We start from the raw sequence: 23,994 nt of genomic DNA, 5'->3' as shown, positions 1-23,994 counted from the left end.
CAGCATCTTGTCTTCTCTCCTTCCTAATTTTGGTCTGCAGCTGACGTTGGAATATTGCTTTAGCATAGTGCACATCCAGAATCATAATTTAGGCTTGATTTGCAAAATTCCACTTTCTTGATAAGATTTAGTTTTCCTGTTCTTTACGCTGACTTAAAATTATGAAAGAATAACAATCTAGAGTAGAGGCCTGTGTTTATTTCTTTGAGTTGGAAGGTAACAAGTTAAATGCAATTAATTTTAAGAAACGAAATTGTCCAAAATATGCATTACTTTGTATACCTTCAGTTTCTAATGGTGCCCCCACAGGGACTAATGGAAAATATGTAAAGTTGACTTCTCAACCGTTTTCTGCATCCCATATGAAGCGGGTCCCCTCCTTTTCTACCTGTAGCTCCAAGGATCTGATACTAGGAAGTCACGACTACATGAATCTGTATTTAGTAGTAGAACAGGGCACATATTGCTCTCATGTCATTATTTGATATTCTGTTCATTCATACTGTATTTACAACTAGGGGATTTCCTTTTATAAAGTAAGCAGTGAAGTGTTAGTAAACAGCTACCAACTATTAACAGTTCTCAAAAAAAAAAGAAAAAGAAAAGGTAGTGTTTGCTGATTTCTGTGAAGGTCTAACTATTACCACCATGGCTGACCTACCAAGATATTATCACTAGAAGCAGAATCAGAAAGAAATAAGTAAGGTACTTAGGAGTTGTTCTGAGCTGGCACCAGTCCACCACTGAATTTTAGTCGTTAGATGATATAATAGGTATTTATTTAGATGCTTTTGGAGAATTCTGTAACTAGCTCTAAACACTGATTTTTGTTCATCAACTACTCTCTGGGTTTATAACAGAGCCTCTCTTTCAAGGATGTCAGATAAACATATATAACCCTAGATTTCAGAAAAAAAAGAGAACTAAAATAACATTCACCATCATTAAAAGAAGCTTAGCTAGAATACTTCATATAAACTCCATCTCTATTAGGGACATACTTGCAGCCATCTCAAGATTTCTTTTAAACACCACTGAATCAAGTTCAATACTGTATTATTATCATCTTTCACAAACAAAATGGTAATTGAGAATATGCAAGAATTTCAAATCTTTATTTAAATTAAAGCCTTGCCCCCAATCACTTACTGGCAAATATGAATTTTTTTTTTGAAAAAAGAAAATATATATACTTTAAAAGGAGAGAAAGCAAGGTGAATGGTGTGATGTTCCTTTTCTAAAATACATTCAAACTTCCATTTATGCAACAATCAGCAGCTGTGACATCATAATCCAAATGTACTATTTTATCTTCTTGTGGACAACAAGGGGATTATTACACAATCATATTCTCAGCACCTTGCTGACTTAACACCTATATCATTCCTGCACTGCACTCTGATTTTATGGACTTGGGTGAATGTACTATGCTTCACTTTTGTAATCTGAAAAACATATGTGATTAAAAGTCATGAACAGTATCCTTTACTCTGTTATAAAATTGGTTTTTCATATGCATATGTGTCTTAATACAGCAAGAAGCATGTCTAGTCATGAAACAATGTCTATAAAACTATTCAAATGAAAGAACTGTTTACAGATAATAGTATTTATTGAATTATTTATTTTGATGAAGCTGAAGGCCACTTTCACATACTTCATTTCTAAAGGTGGGCTGCAATTTTACAGAATCCTACAGAGTTTCTCCTCATGTAATCAAAATACTGATACTCTGGTTCCAGTGTTTGTCTTTCAGAAAGCACTTTTAGAAACACAATTTCCTATACAATGTCCACTATCTGTAGATTTATTAGGAACCCATCAATAAACCCTTTTTAAAAGGTAAAAAGAAAAAAAAAATCATTCTTACTTGACTATATTCACATCAAACTAGTATTAACCTAGAAAATAATGTTAGGTAGAAATAACATTTTCGTCATAAAATTCTTTTTCTCAAACACATGTGATCACTTGAATTTCCTCTGCTCACTTTGGCACATCTAAACTGGTACAGAAAGTATACACTGTTTGGATAATTCTTGAGGAACATATTTGCATCAGAATTGAAAGATGGATTTTGAAATTTATAATATTACATTAAGATATATTCAAAAACATCTGTCCATGTTTTTATAGCAAAGGAGGAGGGGAAAACAAATTCTCAAAAGTTTTTGGAGCTTCTAGAACTCGTTACCTTGAAAAATAAATCTTGCATCAAAGAAAATCTCAATTCTCTCTGAAATCTTCCTTCTATAATACACTGCCTTCCAATGTTCTCTAAATTCTAATGGCTCAGACAGACAACTTCTATGTCCTTGTAGCTGTGTTCCTCTCTGAGATGTGAACAGTAGTAAGGGCTCAATTGCTCAACTTTATTATTTTTTCTTTCTTTCTATTTCTATGCTTCATTTCCTTCATGTAGCTCAGAGTGGAAAAAAATCAACATGTTCTGATGAGCTTAATATTCCGAGGCAGGAAGATGGACCTGAATTGAGTGGAGATTGGAGTTCCAAAATAAATATAACACCATGTGTCAAAAAAGAAAAGGTAGTCTCCTGTACAAATCAGAAGAGATAATAAAAAAAAAAAAGGCAACGAATAGACAGCAACTTTTTTTCATACCTACACAAGCATCTCAAAAAGACTGCCAACTTTAAGAATGATTTACCTGTTGCTTATTTGGAACCCTTCTGGATTTATCTGCTAAACAACGGTTTATGTTGCCTTAAACCAAATTTTATTGGCTTGTATTGGACTGGGGAGGATTTTCTGAGAATTTTTATATTGTGAAATAAAATATATTTGCTAACCCACAGCAATAAAATTCTGCTGGCTGCTCTAATCTAGCAAGCTGAAAGCATCGCTGTAAATTAAATTTGTCCCAAGTTTTGATATGCAAGAAGTTCCAGGACTTTTTCCTGGCATATGGTGTTATACTCGCCTCACTGCCGATACCATCACGGCACTACTCACTTAGAAGGCTGGGTGCCTTTGCAGGTATCTGAGAGTTGCTGTCTATTCACAAACCACTGAGCATTTCTTTTTTTTTTTTTTTTTAATCAAAAAAGCCTTCAAATGCTCAGAGTCGGTGGTCAGTGCAGTCCCTTGGACAAGTCTAATGAAGATTTGCTTCACCAAGGCAGAAACCTAAACAGTTAAAAATGGAGGAATATTTACAACCATTTCCCTTTAGCAAGCGGAGTTCTTGTGTTTTATACGTCATTTGTTTGTGTTGCTGTTTTTTTTCTTTTGCCTTTACTTTTCCTTCAGTACCTTTCAAACGAAGGTCTCCAGGGCTATGAGTACAAGCTCTCCTGGCCGGTTCCGTACATGTCTGCGAGGCGTTTAAAACGCGGCCCCCAGTCACTAAGGTAGTCATAATTCTGATCAGAGTTTGAGCTGATGGAATCTAGGGAGCTGAGAGATTCCGCCACCGAGCCATTCCCCTCGAAGGCGTACGTCTGCAAGGAATCATAAGGCGGGGCGCAGGGATCCACGTCGGCTTCTTTCAGTCTCTCCCAAATAAATTCCCGGAAAATGACATTATCCGGGATGCTTTTAAAAGTCGGTCGACTCAAGAACTGGATTTCCGGGGTCACATCCCTCCGGGTCTTGGTGTCTCTCATGACGTTGAGGTTTCTCAGCGCGGCCATGTCAAAGGCTTCCGTGTCTTCCTCTCCCCCACCCTCGTCGTCGTATCGGACGATGTTTTCTCTGATATCTCTCTCTTCGTCGAAAATCAGGGGCTCTTTTTTCCGTCTTCTCATGGTGACGATCAGGAGAATCAGCACTACGACAAGGAGATAGCAAAGGGACAGTTTCAGTCAACGCACCGGCTACCCCCTCCATCCTGGGGAAAGGAGGTCGCTGGTGTTGATTTCAGGTGTTTTGTCCTTTGGATTCATGTCAATGTATGGCGAAACCAATACAGAATTGTAAAGTAAAATAAAAAAAAAATAAAAAATTAAAAAGAAAGGGAAATGAATGGGCTGCCTACTTACGTGAGAACTCACAGCAGTAGATGAGCTCAAATTGCTAAAACGCCTTTAATATCAAACACTTTTTATACATCAAGAAACCCTTTCCCACACCTGTTCAGAACTGATGCCACCCTCTTGAATGTAACCTCCAAAGCATTTGACAGAGCAGATGGGAGGACCAGCTCAGGATTAACATAATAATTTCAAAGCCATGAAACACAAAGGGACCTTTTATTTATTTACTTATTTTGGAACTCTTTAATTGCTGGAAAGGCAAAGCGACATTCATAAACGTTTGGGGTCTAATTCAACAACTGCCATTTCCGAGGGAAATGGATTATAGCATTTAGCTGGGTTCTTTGAAGAAATGCCTAGTACTTGTCTAGGAAACTCAGCTGTTCAATAAAATCCAGTATGTCAGATCCTATACAAACATTAAAAGCTTCCCTCTAATAGAGTCCCACTTTCAGAATGAAACACTGAACTGGGTTTTTAATGTTTTATGCCTACAGGTTGTAAGGTTTCAGCAGTAGCTAAAGATTGATGGAAGAAATCAATCATTTCTTTAACGTTAGGAGTTTTTCTTCTATCAAAACATACATAATAAAGCAGATGTTTGCACTGGAAAACAGAGACAAACACTGGCTATACTGTTAAACAAACTGAATACACTTTTTGTCAGTTAATTTTTACTGGAGTTTAGTCACTTTACAATGTTGTGCTAGTTTCTGCTGTACAGCAAAGTGAATCAGCCATATACATATATCTGGTCTTTTCCGGATTTCCCGTCCTATTTCAGTCAACCCAGAGCATTCAGCAGAGTTCCATGTGCTATACAGTAGCTTCCTGCCAATTAATCCATTTTATACATAGTATCCAGAGAAGGCAATGGCAACCCACTACAGCACGCTTGCCTGAAAAATCCCATGGACGGAGAAGCCTGGTAGACTGCAGTCCATGGGGTCCCTAGGAGTCGGACACAACTGAGCGACTTCACTTTCACGCACTGGAGAAGGAAATGGCAACCCACTCCAGTGTTCTTGCCTGGAGAATCCCAGGGACAGGGGAGCCTGGTGGGCTCCCGTCTATGGGGTCACGCAGAGTCCGACACGACTGAAGCGACTTAGCAGCGGCAGCATACGTAGTATCAGCAGTGTATACGCCAGTCCCAACTCATCCTATCCTCCTTTCCCCTTGATGTCCATACATTTCTAGTCTATATCCGTGCCTCTCTCTCCTTTGAAACCTTCGCAAATAAGATCATCTACCTCGCTTTTCTCGAACTGAATACGCACTTTTGTGCCTCTTAAGAAATACAGTTGGCCTTCTGGATCGGCAGGTTCCACATCCAAAGATTCAACCAAACTTGGATTGAAAGTTTTTTTTGGTTTTCAATTTCAGGAAGTTCCAAAGAGTAAACTTGAATTTGCTTCCCTTAGGCTATGATTTATAAAACATTTACATTGAATTTGCAACTACTACTGACATAACGTTTACATTGTATTGGGTGTTAGAATTGATCTGAAGTATACGGGAAGATATACATGGGTGATATGTAAACATTACACCATTTTACATAAAGGACTTAAGCATTCTTGACTTTGGGAATCACATCCCCACAGATACAGTTGGACAACTGTATACACAAATAAGATGATGACTGTTCTGCTCTGCTCTGGCTACAAGTTACTGAATGCTGGTTGACTTGGGAACATATTAGATTTCATGGCCTACGAATTAAAATGAAGTAGAAAGGTATTCTTGAATTTTAGAATTCAAAAATATATAATCATTAGTGAAAATCAGTGAATTATCTTTGGCTACAAATAAGATATCCTTTTAACAATTTTTAATCACAAGAACTGTTTTCCTGGAAGGTCTAGAAGTCCCCAAATATATACTGAGTGGATTACTGTTTGAGGTATATTACTCTCAGCAGTTTAAAAAGAAGTTTATATTTAAAATACCCTTTAAGGTTTTTCTTTGGCATTAAGAACACATTTGAGAACAAAAATATAAAACTAAGAAAGACATCAAAGTAATTTGGAGTAATTAAAGGTAATGAGTAGGGGTGAAGCATATTCCAGCCTTCACCTCAATTTGTTTTAAAAAGCAAAACCTAGTCATGAATTAATTTTAAACCATTTTGTTATCATCAATGAAAAGCATATGCTTTCTTAGGCATGTGTCTGCTATTTGTTTTCCACCATCAGTAGGAATGTGACTGACCAAAATAATTTTATTGAGGATCTTTAGAAATAGGAGGAAGCCAATTGTTTATTTCAGCACTTTTTTATTTCCTTTCCTATTTGACCCTGGCCTATTGCTCCCCCACACGCTTTATCTGCAACCTACAGTTTAGGAACCGATATACATTTCTGAGCTTTCTGCCCACTTTCTCCTGTTGCCATGGCACATAAATGCTTTTCTCTTCATCTTTCTTTCATCTTATTTACTACACTTGAATATTTTCAACTGGCTTCATCAAAGTAGCAGATGTGTAATTCCAAAACCCACAGTTTTGAAGTGAATGAGGCATCATTCGTTTCCTGTCTATTCCCATAAATACTCTGCTATGTGTCTACCCTTTGCCAAGTGGATTCCCAACCCTGTCCCTTTTTGTCCTCTGAAAATTATCATGTCCACCACTCCAAAGCCTTTTAGTTTTCAAGCTCCATGCCAAAATGCTACAGCAAAAACATGTTTACAAAAGATTGACACGTTTCTGTTGTAACATTCTGGTATGAAACTTGAAAATTAACATATAGCTTTGATGTCAAGCAGGCCTTTGATAAAAGTCCATTCTTTCCTGATATTAGCTGCGTGATATTTGTCCAGTAGTTACTACTTGGGCAAGTCACTTAATCTGAACCTAGCCATATGTGATAGTTATAGCCAGCTTCTGTGTTCACAGGGAGGACTAAGGAGATGGAAGAAACTTGGATCATGTAGGGAGATGAGCAGCAGGCCAGGGACTTGCTGTTGTGCAACAGAGATGTGTTCATAGTTATCCTGTGACCTACAAGAACATTCATGCAAAATTCTGTGAACACAGCAAGTGAAGATGTTGTGTTTCTCCCCTAAGGGAAAACCAATAATGAAGTTAGGTAATAAGCAAAGTAGAAGGCATATCAAGTTTATGGCAAGATCTACGCCTAAAGATGAAGTGGGAGAGAAAAAAAGCAGTAAAGTAAGATGATGGTCTGAATGCAGAATATCAGCTGACCTTCCCAGTAATTCTCTGGATAAGTCTTTCCCCATTGGCAGGTTGGGAAATAATCTCTCTATGGTCAACATAATAATCTGGGTTGAGTTGTACTCCCATCTATCTCCAAAGCCTTTGCACTTTCTCTCATGCTGTAAGCTTAGAACTTCATAGAAGGTAATAGAGATAAAAGCTGAGAACTTAGGTAACAGTTGCTAGAACCCAGAAGGACACATCAGGAAATTTAGATTTATATACTTTAGTTTCTGAAACTTTTGTATATGGTCTGCTAGAAATAAAAGTAGAATTGCAGCAGAAAGTTTAACCAACAAAGACTTCTCATTAAGAAGTCAAACTGAGTTAACACACAGAAAGGAAAGGTAAGTATCCAAAGAATTGTGATGGGTGGACAGGTGAAGCAGGTGAAAATGAGAAATATATCACACAAAGTGAAGAGCAAAACTGGACCGCTGGGATGGAGCAAATGTTCAATTGAGCACAGAAGGACGGAAGAAGTGACGGCATAGGAGTGATGAGAGTATGAAGAAGGGTAGAATTAGATGTAAGAATTAGATGTTATTTTCATTTAAGTCAGTATCTTAAGACAAAACATTTCAAAATTCTCAATTCTCTTTCTTTCATATAAGTACAATGGATCTTGTCATATATTATCTACATCTCAAAATTATTTATTATGCTCTGTTGTAAATGTATTTTCAAGCTACCAATATACTTGCCTTCTGACCTTCAATTACAGTGTTTAGGAAAAGTGAAACCTGAGAACCCATGGGTGCATCAGCCCATGGGGACAATACTCATTTAGGATATTACTATCTTATGAAGTTTGTTTTACTTCCCAATCTTGCCTGGGGCTGAGAATAAATGTGAAGTCTTTTAGAAGGTTAGACAGTTTAACATTTCAATGACTTGGGAGAATATTAATTTCTAACTACTTGAGCCTGTATAAAAAATAAATTTTAACCTTTACGGAGAACAAGTATTAACTGCTCTTCAGTGGCTATGGAGATAATCCCTGTATTAAAAGGAATATTTTCTGCCTAAGTAACCACAAGATTATATATTTTAAAACATTTTATCACATGTCTTTCTGTCATATGGGCTATATGTCTGAGTGCAAACAAAAGATTTAGGCCTAGTTGGAGACTAGACATGCCCATGTATTGTGCTTGTTCGTGAATTTATATATCCACTTCACAAATATGAGTTAACCATTTAGTACATGACTTTGGTATACTTATACAATGTTCCACATACAGGTAAACACACATTTCCTCCTGGAACTTAGAATTAAAGTGAAAGTGAAGTCGTTCAGTCGTGTCCCACTCTTTGCAACCATATGGACTGCAGCCCACCAGGCTCCTCCATCCGTGGGATTTTCCAGGCAAGAATACTGGAGTGGGGTGCCATTTCCTTCTCCAGGGGATCTTCCTGACCCAGGGATACAACCCTGGTCTCCTGCATTGTAGGCAGATGCTTTACCGTTTGCGCCACCAGGGAAGTCCTTAGAATTAAATGGGGTGAACAAATGTTCATCAAATAAAGACAACTGTATGTAAAAGAAAAACAGTGATAATTATTCCAAAGGAGGAAAATATGATCTTACAAGGATATATCAGAGCTTCCTCATGGCTCAGTTGGGAGAGAATCTGCCTGGTAATGCAGGAGACCCAGGTTCGATGCCTATGTTGCCAAGATTCCCTGGAGAAAGAAATGGCTACCCACTCCAGTATTCTTGCCTGGGAAACCCCACGTACAGAGGAGCCTGGCAGGCTACCATTCACAGGGCTGCAGCAGTTGGATACAACTTAGTGATTCCACCACCACCACCAAGGATATATTAACCTATTAGGGGAAACAGATCAGAAGCAGAAGAAGTAACTGAGGATAACTGAAGCCTGAGGGTCAAGAGGTGAGATGGAAGAGTATTCTGGGCACAACCAGTGAACAGAAGTGTGAGACCGACATGGGTGAAGAGTAAAGACAGACACGGGAGGGAAGTCAGGAGACGTAGGCACTAGCAAGGGTTAAGGAGAGCGCGGTACGATCAGATTTGTTTTTAGAAGAAAAGTCATTCTGATTAGACTAAGGAGGCAGGGAAGAGTAGACGTGAGTAAAGAAGTTGGAACACTCTTAGAGCAGAAAATGCATAATGTTGACCTACATTTCTGATTGTAGAATTCAGTTTCCTAACATTCGATTCAACATTTTCCGAGTATCCCAGTGTGTAGGAAATAGTGCTGGGTACCAGCCAAATATAGCAAGAGCGATTCCCACATCCCAGCAGCTCACTGTGGAGGCTATATATACACATATAAATATAGCACAAATCGTCATGCGACTCGCTGTAAGAAAATACAGGCGTGCATGGATGCCAAGAAGCAGGCAGACCGGGACAGTACCAGTCTCTCAAACTTGAGAGAAGTGGAAGGAAAGATGTAGAAAAATTTAGAAGTTCACACTGTAAGTTAGTGAACTCTTCTTTTTCTAAATTATTTTTTTTTTTGTATTGGGGTATAGCTGATTAACAATGCTGTGATAGTTAAGGTGAAGAGCGAAGGGACTCAGCCATACTTATACATGTATTCATTCTCCCCCAAGCCCTTTTCCCATCCAGGCTGCCACGGAACATTGAGCAGAGTTCCTTGTGCTGTACGGTAGGTCCTTGTTGGTGATCTATTTTAAATGCAGCGGTGTGCATGTGTCTATCCCAAACTCCCTAACTCTCCGTTCAGTGAACTCTTTTTCCAACCTTCACTGTGGTGTGTGTCAGATACACATCTAGACATTTAACCTGGAACATGGTTTTTACTAAATCACCTTGGCAGTATTTTGGTCCTACTTTTCTAACCCACTTCCCACAGGCTAACAACATAATTATTTACCCAGAACTTGATAGAATTCTGCAGATGTAATCTGATGACCACAAAATGGTACTAACTTCTAAATAAGGTTACTTCTATTAAAGAACAACTTTTTCCATTCACGTATTAACATATTTTAAACATTCAGTCTGGTGCTAATTTTAAACCACAGTCATCTCAATTACCTTCTAGTCAGTTTTCCTCATCCTTAAAGATCTGTAAAGGATTTTTAAGGTGCATATGTAAACCAGTTAACTATCACTTTCTTAAGTGTACCACATTGTTCATAGACTACTTCCAAAAAGTTAATGTCTGAGTATCATTTAATTCAACATTAATTTTTACAGAGCACAGATTTTCCAAAGCTATAAGCCCTAGAAGGGCAGTGATGCTATTCCACATAGATATACCTAAAGCACAAAGAACAATACTTGATATTATGAATTCAATAAATGTTTGTTAAATTGACAAACAGGTAAGGTACTATGGTGATATGCAGATAGCTCTTGCCATTAAGTTCAATAACTTAAATAAGAAAAAGCAATTATTATAAATGCAATAGTTACAGAGCATTATAACATATGCTAAGAATATATGGATGGGAACGTTTAGCCAGGATGCTCAGAGAACGCCTCACAGAAGAGATGACAGTAAGGTAAGATGGATGAGCCAGCCTTCACCAAGAAATATTATTTGCTCCATGTCTTTATAAACATTCAGAATGTATTAGTCATAAAAGACTGTCTAAATCTTCACTACTCAATGCGGAAGACACAGGTGAGCATTTGAAATGCGGCTATCACTATTTCAGATTGCTCTAAGTGTAAAATGTACGTGTGATGTTAAAGACAATTTTTAAGTAAAATATAATAATAACTGATCACACGTTAAGATTACAATAGTTTGTTCATACTGCTTTAATATGTTGTTAGCATTTATTTCACTTTAAAAACTATTGTTTCTAATGAGGTTCCCTTGAAAAGTTAAAATTACACATGTGATTCACGTGTTTCTTCTGGACAGTCAATTTAAACAAGATTTGAAAATACCAGAAAAATTGTAACTGCATATGGTCTTATGGTTATAGTAGGGGATTTAATTACCAAATGACATATTGAATAGTAAAACAGCTATCACACTACAATTATACTCTATTAGGTATAAGTGAAAAACAACCTAAATGAAAAATTGTTATTAGCATAATCAGAATACAAGTTCAGTAATTAAGTATAAATAATTATTCACATCAATGGGCAAGTAGAACTTAGTTTTTTAATAACATCTGCCTCCCCCTACTTCAAGTTTCCTTCTCTCCAAAATGGAGATAATATTGAAAGAAAGTATTTCACAGTAACTTTATGAAAATTAAGTGAATTTATATTTGCATCATACTAAAATAGTGCTACACGAAGTAAGCACTATCTGATTTCATTTAAAATGTCATTTTTCTGAATTTCTGTAATAAATTCTTATACACTCCAGTTCCTATTTCTTTGGTCTTGCTAAAATTTGAATCATATAACTGATGCACAGAAAGAAACATACACTTTACTATTCACACGCATATGATTTTGATAACCCCTAGTTAATTTAGTTGATGTGTTTGATTATCTACTCTCTTCCATTTAGTGGAATAACAGATCGTGGGCCTATTCATGAAAAGCATAAAATGAAACACAAACGTAGTAACATAAGTAGAATGCAATAAGTACTATTCACCAGTTCACCCCAAAATATTTTCTCTCCTGGGTGCCCTGTGCTAGGCTTTGAGAACATAATGGTTTTACAAAAGGGAGAGATTAAGATCATTACTTTCAAGGTTTTTTTATATTTGAGCATGATAAATATTTACCAACTACGATACCCACTACAAAGGAAACAGGTTTTGTAATAAAGAACTGTGGGCATGAGGAGCACCTAATTTAATCAGGACTTTCCCTCTTTCAAGGTAATACTGAACTGGGGCACTAAGAATAGTAAGAATCCAACAGGTAGAGGAAGCTGGAAGAAGGTCTCAGGAACAGGGTGGCACATTTGAAGCTCATGGAAAGAAAGGCCACGTGGTTCTTCCTTCTGAGTGAGGGAGGGATCAGGCAGTCTAATGTCATCGAGACATGAGCAGGTGTCAGAAGGTGCCTTGCTTTGTGGGCTGTGAGGAACATCTGGATTTTATGAAAGTATATTTAATGCTTCTGAGATATTTCAAGCAAGGAAATAATTTGTTTTAAAAAGTGAAATGACAGGAAAAATACAGGGCTACTAGTGAAGTCAGGCTGTGATCACAGAGAGATGTCATTGGAAATGACACCTAAGAAAAGACAGAAAGGATGAGAGAAGTCAGCTGCCCACGTTGTCTGGATCTACATGCTATGTAATCAGATACGTGCAGATTCCCAGGAAGAGAGGGCCCAAGTTTGGATTTGCACTAATGAACCCACACTTCCCAGGTAGCTCAGTGGGAAAGAACTTGCCTGCCAATACAGGAGACACGGGTTCGATCCCTGGGTCAGGAATATCGCCTGGAGGAGGAAATGGCAACCCACTCCAGTATTCTTGCCTGGAGAATCCCAAGGACAGAGGAACCTGGCAGGCTGCAGTCCATGGGGTCACAAAGTTGGACACGACTGAGCTTGCACGCATACGCATACGCACAGCCTAGGCAGAGTCACCTATTACTTATACTCACAAAGAATAAAGAGCTGTAATTAATAAAATCCAAGTGTATGATTCAGATAGATATCAAATATAACATTTTTAACTGAAATTTAAACTGCATTTTAGCAAAGCTTCTTTGAAATCTCTACTATAATAATTTTTTTTTTTCTCTTTAGGCTGGATCTCAAATAAAGGCCTAAAACTGTAGAATATTTTGAAATGGGAATATTCAGGTCCAACAGAAATACAAGTTAGGGATAATGACAAAAATAAAATGTTCTTTTCTACTGCTGAGTACACCCAAACACTCATGGATTCATTCAGTATCATGTATGATATATGCCTTGTCTATGTCAGATCATGATTTTCTGAGATGCTCCATATATACAATGATGAAATACTGCTCACTCATTGCCTCCAAAAGCAGGGGTCCACCAGACAAGACAGATGAGTAGACAATCTGGTTTGGATTAATCAGCCAGGAAAGATGCTTTAAGATTTTTTGCCACCTAGAAATAGCACCCCACTTGGACTCAGGAGCAAAGGAGGTTAAGTGCTGAACACAAAAAGGAGTTACTACTTGTTGGATTCTGGGAAGAGGTATTCCAAGCAAGAGAACAAAGCTTTTAAGAAGAGATAAAAAACAAAGCAGGATGAGTCCGACAAAGTGCTACTCTACAATCTGACTGAAGTATACTTGTGAGTGGAGAGAGAGAAGGTTCACTTGAAAAGGAGCAGTCAGGTCATAGAAAGAAGGTGATTCTAGTCTGTAGGCAATGGGGAGCCACAGAAACTTTAAGCTGGGAGTGTTGCAATCATATTTGCTTTTAAAAAGCTTACTCTCTCTGTGTTTCTGTTAGATTGGAGCTGATAGAGACTGGGGAAACTGCCATTAATTCAGGAGGGGAAAGATGGACCCTGGCCAAAATCAGGTAGAGTATTAAGGGAGCGAAAGACACAGATTCAAGAATCAAAGTGAAATTAACAGCACTTAGGGGCTGATTGGCTACAGAGGATGGGACAGAAGAGTGCAGGCTGACCAATTCCACTCAAAAAACACACAAGTAGGGACCAAATCAAGAGAAGAGGCAGGGACGCAGGAAGATTGTTCAGTGTGCGATAATTTCGGACTTCTCACGTCAGCAGTCTGACAGAACAATGACTGTACCTCTCTAGTTCTGTTTAAGATACAAACCAGAGATTTGCAAATCATCTGCATACACAAGATACTGCTTTCCATGCCTCACGACAGAAGAAGTTTAATTGCAACTGAAATTGATCTTTCCTTTCCCTAAAACGAGTATCATTAATGTTCCTCTCCATTAAATATGTGAGTTAGAATTATTTCATTTAAGGCTCATCTGAGACAGAAAAACTGACCTAAGTACAATGACTATTTTATGCCTAAAGACAGCTAGTGTATTTTGGTTGCCATGAAGAATAAGCTCACATTTAACACACTCCCAAGCTTGAGAGAACACATTTAGGATTGTGTAAGTGGAGGACATTTTAAATTGGACAGAGTTCACCAAAGAAGTCCTAAAGCCACTAGGTGAAAAAACCTAAGATAGACCTGCCATATATACAGATCAACAGGTGGTTCCCAGAGGCACACAAGTGTTTCAAACTAGAAAATACTTATGGAAAAATACCTTATAAAGGACATCCCCAAGGAAGTCTGGGCTGTGTTTAGGTCTTGGCTCTGACACCTTATAATGTTGTGCATGTCTCCTCTAATAAAGAATTTTCTCATGCAAAATGTAGGCATGGTGGTGGCCGAGTTGCTCAGTTGTGTCCAATTCTTGCAACCCCATGGACTGTAGCCTGCCAGGCTCCTCTGTCCATGGGATTCTCCAGGAAGGAATACTGGAGTGGGTTTCTGTTCCCTTCTTCAGGGAATCTTCCTTACCCAGGAATCAAACCTGGGTCTCCTGCATTGCAGGCAGATTCTTTACCGACTGAGGTACGAATGATAGCTAATGTCTAGCACTTAGTACCATCTCATTCAATGTGATTCTTTCTTTCTTTAGTATGTTTGCACTTGTTTGAAAGAGGAACACAGCTGCTACTATAAGTTAGCCACTGGAATCTGCCTGTTATTATCACTAAGTCTGCTATGTTATTATGTTTTATCTTTACAGATCACAATGCGAATTCATATTTTACATACTCTCATTTTTTTCTTTGCAATTTAATATTTTTACTTAAGTACTACTATCATTTATAAAGCCAGGAAAATATTGTCTTGTTGAACTAAACCATGAGTGGTCTCCAGTTAAGAGCAGAGAAAAATACTGTTATGGTCTTTTCAGGGAAAAAAAGTGAAAAGAAGCATGACACCTAAACATCCAGCTGCCAAACCTAGACACACTGGAAGAGCACTAATTTCATGAAGTAGACAGTGATTTCCACAAATGCCTTCTAAAAACTAAAGGTGGGCCAGTCTAACTAATCTCTGTTGTATCTGAAGAACCCAGAACTAGAAGGGATGTTATAGAACTTGAGTTTCTTGGACTTAAAGATCCAAATAGGGAAAGAACAAAAATTAATATAAATGCATATAACTTAATATAAATATAAGCAACTAACAAGGGATTTAATCTCCAAACAGCTCAGTCAAAAAATGGGCAGATCTAAATAGACATGTCTCCAAAGAAGACATACAGATGGCCAAGAGGTGCATGAAAGTAAGTCAGACAAATATCAAGTAATAGCACTTACATGTGGAATCTAATTTTAAAATGATGCAAATGAACTTGTTTGTAAAACAGACTCACAGATCTCAAAATCAAACTTATGATTACCAAAGGAGAAACACAGGGATAAGGGATAAAATAGGGGATTGGGATTAATATATACACACTATAAAAGAAAGAAGCAACAAAGACCTACTGTACAGCACAGGGAATTCCACTCAGTATTCTGTAATAAGCTATATGGGAAAAGAATCTGAAAAAGAATGGACACAGATAGATGTAAAAACTGATTCGCTTTGTTATACACCTGAAACATTGTAAGTCAAAAAAACAATACTCCGATAAAAGTAAACACACACACACGAAGGAAAGTATTTATCTTCTAGGTTATCCAGCAACTATAAAGTAAATATACAAATTACCTCTTATTAACATGTTTTGAAATCTGGTAAAGAAATAATAAGCAGTTTGCAATGGTCCAATCTTTTTCAAAACTGACCCTAGTCCTTTACATTATATTCAGACTTTAATTGGGGATTACTTGCCATTTCTAATGAATTTCTAAGTTTTGGCCATCTGTATGAAGCTATATGAAAAAAATAGCTAATGCCCTTCTAGATTTGGTTAGCTGAAGGTAATAACTTCCATTTTCATGAGATTATTTCCAAAGTATATTAGTAATTAGGTCTTACCTTGGTTAATAGGTTGAGAACTTGCTTTATCAATTATACTTAAAATTTACTGAATGCTCACTAGATGGTTGGCACATGAATTATCATTTAATTTTCACAACAGCCTTATGAGTTTAGCTGTATTATTTTCTCCTTTGAGATTAAGAAGCTAGCCTTAGAAGAACTAATGCTCCCCCTGGTGAAGAGCTCGTGTATGTTTAATCAACCAGTTCAGTCACTCAATTGTGTCTGACTCTGCAACCCCACGGAATGCAGCCAGCCAGGCTTCCCTGTCTATCACCAACTCCCAGAGCTTGCTCAAACTCACAGTACATGTTGGAGGCAGGCATAAAATCTAGGTTTTACCTAACTTCATAAATCTTGCTTTTAAATATCATACAATTATGATTCTCATTGCTAAATTCTGCTTTTACAAAACTATAAATGAATTTACAAATTATATTAAGCCCCAAGAAAACACAAGAGTACAGGCTCAAATGCAATATTAAATGCTTACTGTCCTTGCTGTAGGAAACTATACTTTGCCTTCACAGAATGTAAAAGAATAAACCCAATGCCCATGTTGGACACCTTCCAATTTTTAAAAGGATGCTGCAAAATCTCTTATAAAACTGCAATTTTAATATGAGTTATAAATCAAGCTTAACCACATAATAAAGTAATCATGGAAAAGTACAATTACATATGTAAATTCTTCTTGGGAAATTTTGCATTGCTGAAATTGCAATCTTTTAAGCTTTGCAAATAATAAAATGTAGTTTAAATCTTTTCTGAAAAGAGGCAGGATGTAAAGTCATCATGTCTTTTTTTTAATGCCCTCTTATTCATTGGTCTTTTAAAAAAAATTATGATGTATTTCAAACACAGGCAAGAATAGAGACTAACATAAAGAATGTTCACATCTTAAGAAGTATTAGATTCCACTGAAGGCCACGGTTTCTAAAATAAGCATATTATCAAAATAACATAGAAAAGATTCTCTCTAGTCTAATAGAGACTCCTGAACCCTAAAACAAATAGGCTGGAGCATACGTGAAGTCGCTCAGTCGTGTCCGACTCTTTGCGACCCCATGGACTGCAGCCTACCAGGCTCCTCTGTTCATGGGATTTTCCAGGCAATAGTACTGGAGCGGATTGCCATTTCCTTCTCCAAGAATCTTCCCGACCCAGGGATCGAACCCGAGTCTCCCACATCGTAGACAGACGCTTTACCGTCTGCGATCTCAGCCAAAAGGCCGAGAAGCAATAGAGTAAATGTTTTTTAAAATCTTAAAAAAAAAAACAAAAACATTTTAAACAGAAGCCATTTATCTTCACTGATGTTTACAAAATAAAAATTGACAATTTCAGTTTTAAACATATCACTGGAAAGTGTGGCCGATGGTCATTCCTCTGTGAGCCAAATACCATGGGTTAGAATATCTGCATGTATTCTCAGAATGTATGAAAAACTATGACCACTGGCAGTTGTGACTGCTCTTACAGAAAAAGCATCGCAAATGGTACCTACCCAGTAAGGTCAAAACACAGGCTAGAATCGCGATCAGGGCTCCTGTGCTGAGACCGGCAGGAAGGACGTAGGCCTCGGCGTTGCAGGTCTGGGCGACCCCGTCTGCATCACAGTCACAGACGCGGATGGTGAGGGTGTTGGTGCTGCTGAGTGAAGGCGACCCGCTGTCCACAATGAAGATTGGCAGGTAATAGACAGACTGCTCCTGTCTCCGGAAACCATTTCTCCTGGTGAGAATTGAGGCTGTGTTGTCTAGGGTGAAAAGAGCAAACATATAGAATACAAGATTTCTGATGGACCCTGTCCTACCAAACTTTATCTGACTTAAAGTCACTCTCCTTAGCTTCTTTTGAGCCATATTTCCAAATACTGGTTCATTTGGATACATTTTTAAAAACTTATATCGTGCTACATGGTTAAGACCAAAGAAATAGTTATAAAGTAAAACTGAACAGAAAACTGTTTATACATCATTTATCATATTAAAAAGTATATACTAGATATAATTTTTACAATCTTAAATTTCAAACCATATGCTTATAGAAAGGATAATAACTAACAGGTTAAATATTTTTGCAATGTCATTGGAGAGATAGGTGAAATTTTCAATCCATCCTTTGACAATTTCCAAGGCCAATACAGAAACAAATAAAATAAGCCACTTTTGTTTTAATTAAAAAGAGTATGCAAAGATATTCAAAAGAAGAATGTTATATAATTTTTAAAAATCCATACGGGCCATAGCATTAACAAAACATCATGTATATAAACATTTTATCAGTTATAAATTAGGCCATTTGAAATTAATTTATATTCAATATTTTATTTCATCTAAACAATTAGTTACTATGAAACTTTTAACAGTGGTAAGTCTGAATGACATAGCTGTATGATATAGCTTTAATTTCTATATCAGAAATAGACTTTTTAAATCTGCTCACAATTTGTTCAGTTACCTTACCTTAATTAATAAAGGAATTTCTGTGATTTTAAAATTTACAGCAATTAATTAAAATACAATGGAAAAGAAGGAACGCCAGGACCATAGTTTTATCTACTATGGTTTAATATACAGTGTTATCAAAGAATTAACAATACTCTCATCAAAGAGTCAGCTGACATCTACTATCTCTAACAGCCCAGAAGAGCATGCACTCATGAGACTGGAATTACAAATGTAGCAGGAAGAAAGTGTTTGGTGTTCAACTGGTAGGTTTCTATATAAACAAATCTTTCATTTTAAAATGTATGAATTCAAGAGTGTTCATTTAAAAACTATACATGGAGTTGAAGGATATTATGTTGAGCATGTTTCTGTAACTTAACACACACACACACTTCTAGTCTGCCTCCCAACTGATCAGATGTTATACATATTTATGACTTGATACACAAAGGTATTTCAAAGTTGCAGATTTGTAATCTAACATGCCTGGCATCAAATAACACACACACACACACAACAAATTGGGGAGCACATGCTAAAATGTCCAATATCTGATATGTGATTTTTAAATTTATAGTAATGTTCCTATGATTGGGAAAGAGATCACAAGTTCACCGTGTTCTCTATGTTCCCCCTGAAACGGAAGCCAGCATATGAGCTGCTGTTTCTTCTTCCTGGTCCTTATGTTTTCCTCCAGGATTCCCACAAGCAAGGGCTTCACTTGGGAAAACCTTTTAAGTGTGTGGCTGGATGAATTCCTGGAAAATCCAACCATTTTAGTTCTGTGCTGGTGCAACAATCATGGTGGTACTAGCTGATGACATGTGGGGGGAATATTCAAGACCCTCTGAAGCCTAAACTCCCCTTTGTGCAAGTGCTGAGAATGGTCTTTTCCAACTATGATGAAGGCAGAGAGTCTGGGATTACCCATACAGAGAATGTGCTTCCTTTTATGTTGCTAACGGGAAAAGACAGTATCCTCATTAAGCAGAGAGTAGCATCAGAAAAAATATTATTTTCAGATAGAATTTTTGAGGCCAACGCTGAATTTTCTCTAGTAAAATAGTTGGCGGCTTCAGGTATAAGCACTTGCAACATCCATTGTCTGAAAGCAAGTCTTTTTACTAAGTCAGATTGGACTAATACATTCTACATTTGGTTTTTATGAAACTTGATTCACATATTAAAACTGAAAAATTACATTTTCTGTATTGTTGGGGTATATACTCCTCTCTGGTGGCTCAGACAGGAAAGAATCTGCCTGTAATGTGAGAGACTTGGGTTCAATCCCTGGGTTGGGAATATCCCCTGGAGGAGGAAATGGCAGTCCAGTCCAGTATTCTTGCCTGGAGAGTCCCATGAACAGCGAAGTCTAGCAGGCTATAGTCCATGTGGTTGCAAAGAGTTGGACACAACTGAACGACTAACACTTTGAACTTTTGAAAATCTTCTCTCTCTCTGTTTACACACACACACACACATCAAAGTTAGATGATAAATAGCAAGTTCTCATACTTCCCTGAAGTTTTTATGATTGTCTATATACTATCTATTGGAGAAGGAAATAGCAACCCACTCCAGTATTCTTGCCTGGAAAATTACATGGACAGAGGAGCCTGGCAGGCTACAGTCCATGGGATCACATAAGAATCAGACACAACTTAGTGACTGACTACACTATCTCTATGGCTATAAGTGTGTGTGTGTGTGTGTGTGTGTGTATTTATATAATTGAGCAAAACCAGAAACTAGCTACATATATTTGAAAAATGTTTCTATAATGACCCTTATAAAACTGCTTTTCTTTGAAGCAGAGAAATGGGATTTGGAATGACAGGGAATTCGTTATTCCTTTTAAATTCTGTATTTCTTTGCATCAAGAGTATATTATTTCCATGGATTACTTTTATTCTAAAAATGAAACAGTAACTGATGTTGACACTGAAAATACTACATCAAAGGTTATTTAGGTTGAAATGTGTTCAGTCCAATTACTTTTTTAATGTCTCAAGTTATGCCTAGGTAATATAATCCTTACTAAGGCATTTAGCTGACCCTCAACTGATTAGACACTCTCAATAAAGAGCTCTGTATACAAATAAGGAAGCAAATACCCAGAAAGAAAGAACAGAGATGAATCCGTCATCTCCCCTCTTTGGATTTAGGCCTAAAATGATTTAAGTAGTAGTTTCTTCATGACAGAAAATCCATAGATAAAAATTACTTGAGGGGCTCGTTTCCCTTTAATTAATGTCCTTGCTGTTATGAGAAAGAAAGAAGAAAAAAAAAAATCCTCATCAGCATTCTTGAGTGAGAAAAAGCTCTTGTTTAGAAAGCTCCTACCTGTTGCCTCCTCTGACAATAGTTAAACCTTACCTTTGTTGTCTTTCAATGAAAAGTTGTGGTTGTTTGTTGCATCAGTTGTTAAGCTGAAATAGAACTGGTGGCCATTGGCTGGTTCGTCTTTATCAACAGCACTGACTTTCTGGATAACCTAGGAACAGATAATGTAAAACATGACAGCATGCCGTGCGCTCTGTGTTTTGAGCAGAGAACAGAGCAGCTTAACACTGATGATAAATACCATCCTGTGCAATGAACTGGGGAAGGGACAGGTGTACTGAAATGAGGACTTCCCTGGTGGCTAAGATGGTAAAGAATCTGCCCGCAATGTGGGAGACCTGGGTTTGGGGAAGATCCCATGGAGAAGGAAATGGCAACCCACTCCAGTATTCTCGCCTGGAAAACCCCATCAACAGAGAAGTCAGATGGGCTATAATCCACAGAATCGCAAAAAGTCAGACACGGTTGATTGACTAACACACATACTGATACGAATGTAATCTAAAAAGGGCTCTGAAAATCAAATCATGTTCTTTTCAAAATTCGTATTTGAACTGACTTTTGTGAACCTCAGAAATAAGCCGTACCAACTGATTATACCTTATCAGACATCACAAGAACTGACAATATGGATAAGCAGACCAAACCACAAGGAGGCTACGCTCCACTAAATTTGTGGAACTTCAAAGTATGTAAGCTCCACTGTGTAACGTGGGAAATGGCCCAATCGAGCTTCAGTGCTATATTTCTCTTTAAAAAAGCCTAAGCGCTTAACATCTACCATAGCTTTTACAATGCTTACCTTTCTTCTGGAGGAATTTTTTCATCATCCCAATTAAACCAGAATTTGAAAGTTCCTTTAATATTAGTTTATGCTATACTTCAAAGTGTTAGTTTTGCTGAAACATGCTGATGATATTTCATCTTAAAGCTGGCAGGATTTCAAAAGCAACTACCGCTGGGTATTTTTAAAGAAATCACGAATGAGGAGGCTGGCATTCTGAAGCCTCTTACCTGGCCTGGCTGGGCGTTTTCACAAACAGTGGTCTCATAGTCCATGGCAAACTCAGGGGCGTTGTCATTGATGTCAAGGATAGTGATTGCTACGTAGCCTCTTCCCACTTGAGACGGATTCTCTAGTAAAGAGGAAAAGATTTTCTCATTTACAGGCACACCTCGTTCTATTGCACTTTACTTGAATGTGCTTCACAGAGACTGTGTGTTCTACAAATTGAAGGTATATGCCAACTCTTCATCAAGCATGTCCATCAGTCCCATTTCTGCAATAATACCGGCTCACCTACCTCATGTCTCTGTCACATTTTGGTAATTCTCAAAATATTTCAAAAATTATATTTATTATGTGTTATGGTACAGATGATACCACCCTTATGGCAGAAAGCAAACTAAAGAGCCTCTTGATGAAAGTGAAAGAGGAGAGTGAAAAAGTTGGCTTAAAGCTCAACATTCAGAAAACTAAGATCATGGCATCTGGTCCCATCACTTCATGGCAGATAAATGGCGAAACAGTGGAAATAATCGCTGACTTTATTTTTCTGGGCTCCAAAATCACTACAGATGGTGATTGAAGCCACGAAATTAAAAGATGCTTACTCCTTGGAAGGAAAGTTATGACCAACCTAGATAGAATATTAAAAAGCAGAGACATTACTTTGCCAACAAAGGTCCATCTAGTCAAGGCTATGGTTTTTCCAGTGGTCATGTATGAATGTGAGAGTTGGACTGTGAAAAAGGCTGAGCGCCAAAGAATTGATGTTTTTGAACTGTGGTGTTGGAGGAGACTCTTGAGAGTCCCTTGGACTGCAAGGAGATCCAACCAGTCCATCCTAAAGGAGATCAGACCTGGTTGTTCATTGGAAGGACTGATGTTGAAGCTGAAACTGCAATCCTTTGGCCACCTGATGTGAATAGCTGACTCATTTGAAAAGACCCTGATGCTGGGAAAGATTGAGGGCAGGAGGAGAAGGGGACGACAGAGGATGAGATGGCTGGATGGCATCACCAACTCAATGGACATGGGTTTGGGTCAACTCTGGGAGTTGGTGATGGACAGGAAGGCCTGGCGTGCTGTGGTTCATGGGGTCGCAAAGAGTCGGACACGACTGAGTTACTGAACTGAACTGAACTGATGGTGACCTCTGATGTTCCTAATATTCTTATATCTGAAGGTTCAGATGACAGCAGTCTTTGGCATTAAAATATTTCTTAAGGTGTCAACATTGTTTCTCTAGACCTAATGCTATTTATTGCACACTTCAGAGATTACTGATTAGTGTAAGTGTCATATGCACTGAAAAACAAAACATGTGAGTCATCACTGTAATACTCACTTTAGTGCAGGTAGCTGGCATTGAACCTGCAGCCTCTGATCTCTGCTTGTGCTTAGACTAAAGCTATTACTCCAATGCCATCTTTCTTAAGAAACTTATATTATGAACAGTTAGAATCAATCAAAAATGTCTGCCTCTAAAGCACAAATCTAATAAGGAAATGACCATGCTTCATGTAAAATCTAGAATCATACATTGCAGATTTTGAAGGGAGCAACAGAAATTCTGATCCAAATGTCATATACACACAGAGAGTGACAAAGAAGCCATGAATTTAAATATTATCTGATGTTAGAGCTCCTTTTGTATGAATATGTCTATAATATATACATATTACCTTTGTATGCATATATATACACACACACACCATATTATAAACATGCATACAATGTAAGTGTGCATTGTTCTCAAAGCTTTTCTCATCAAGGACCAAAATTAGTTGAGTGTCTGGTTAGAGATCAATTGAGTATTTCTGTAAGCTACTGGAGTAACCCATGTCAGCACAGGTACAGCACATGAACTGTGACCACAAGACAAGAAGAAAGCGTCTGTGGGTAAATTAGCCCCATCATTTTACGGTCACTTCATTCCATTAACTTTCTAAGTATTAGCAAACCAAGTTAGAAAATGTAACTATATTGCACACCTTGAAACTAGGGAGTTTCAAAATTGTACTGAATTCAAACAAGTATCTAGTTAAATTCAAGTTGAAATTATAAACTCATGGCAGCCCA

The 23,994-nt window shown here is 37.6% G+C and overlaps 1 protein-coding gene across 1 annotated transcript in view; it reads right to left on the bottom strand.

Annotated features, from left to right (window-relative positions):
- Window positions 1–1,497: 1,497 nt before the first annotated feature.
- The window catches only part of CDH7 (cadherin 7), a 128,412-nt gene continuing 105,915 nt past the window's right edge, over window positions 1,498–23,994 (bottom strand). The window contains exons 8-11 of the mRNA XM_040264335.1: window positions 21,924–22,045; window positions 20,943–21,060; window positions 17,621–17,872; window positions 1,498–3,790 (exon numbers count right to left, since the gene is read on the bottom strand). Coding sequence (XP_040120269.1) covers window positions 3,297–3,790; window positions 17,621–17,872; window positions 20,943–21,060; window positions 21,924–22,045 — 986 coding nt within the window. The 3' untranslated portion in view covers window positions 1,498–3,296. The remainder of the gene's footprint in view (window positions 3,791–17,620; window positions 17,873–20,942; window positions 21,061–21,923; window positions 22,046–23,994) is intronic.

Source organism: Oryx dammah, unplaced genomic scaffold (assembly GCF_014754425.2).
Source record: "Oryx dammah isolate SB20612 unplaced genomic scaffold, SCBI_Odam_1.1 HiC_scaffold_22, whole genome shotgun sequence".
NCBI classification, from domain to species: Eukaryota; Metazoa; Chordata; class Mammalia; order Artiodactyla; family Bovidae; genus Oryx; species Oryx dammah.
This window is presented reverse-complemented; position numbering and strand designations above follow the sequence as displayed.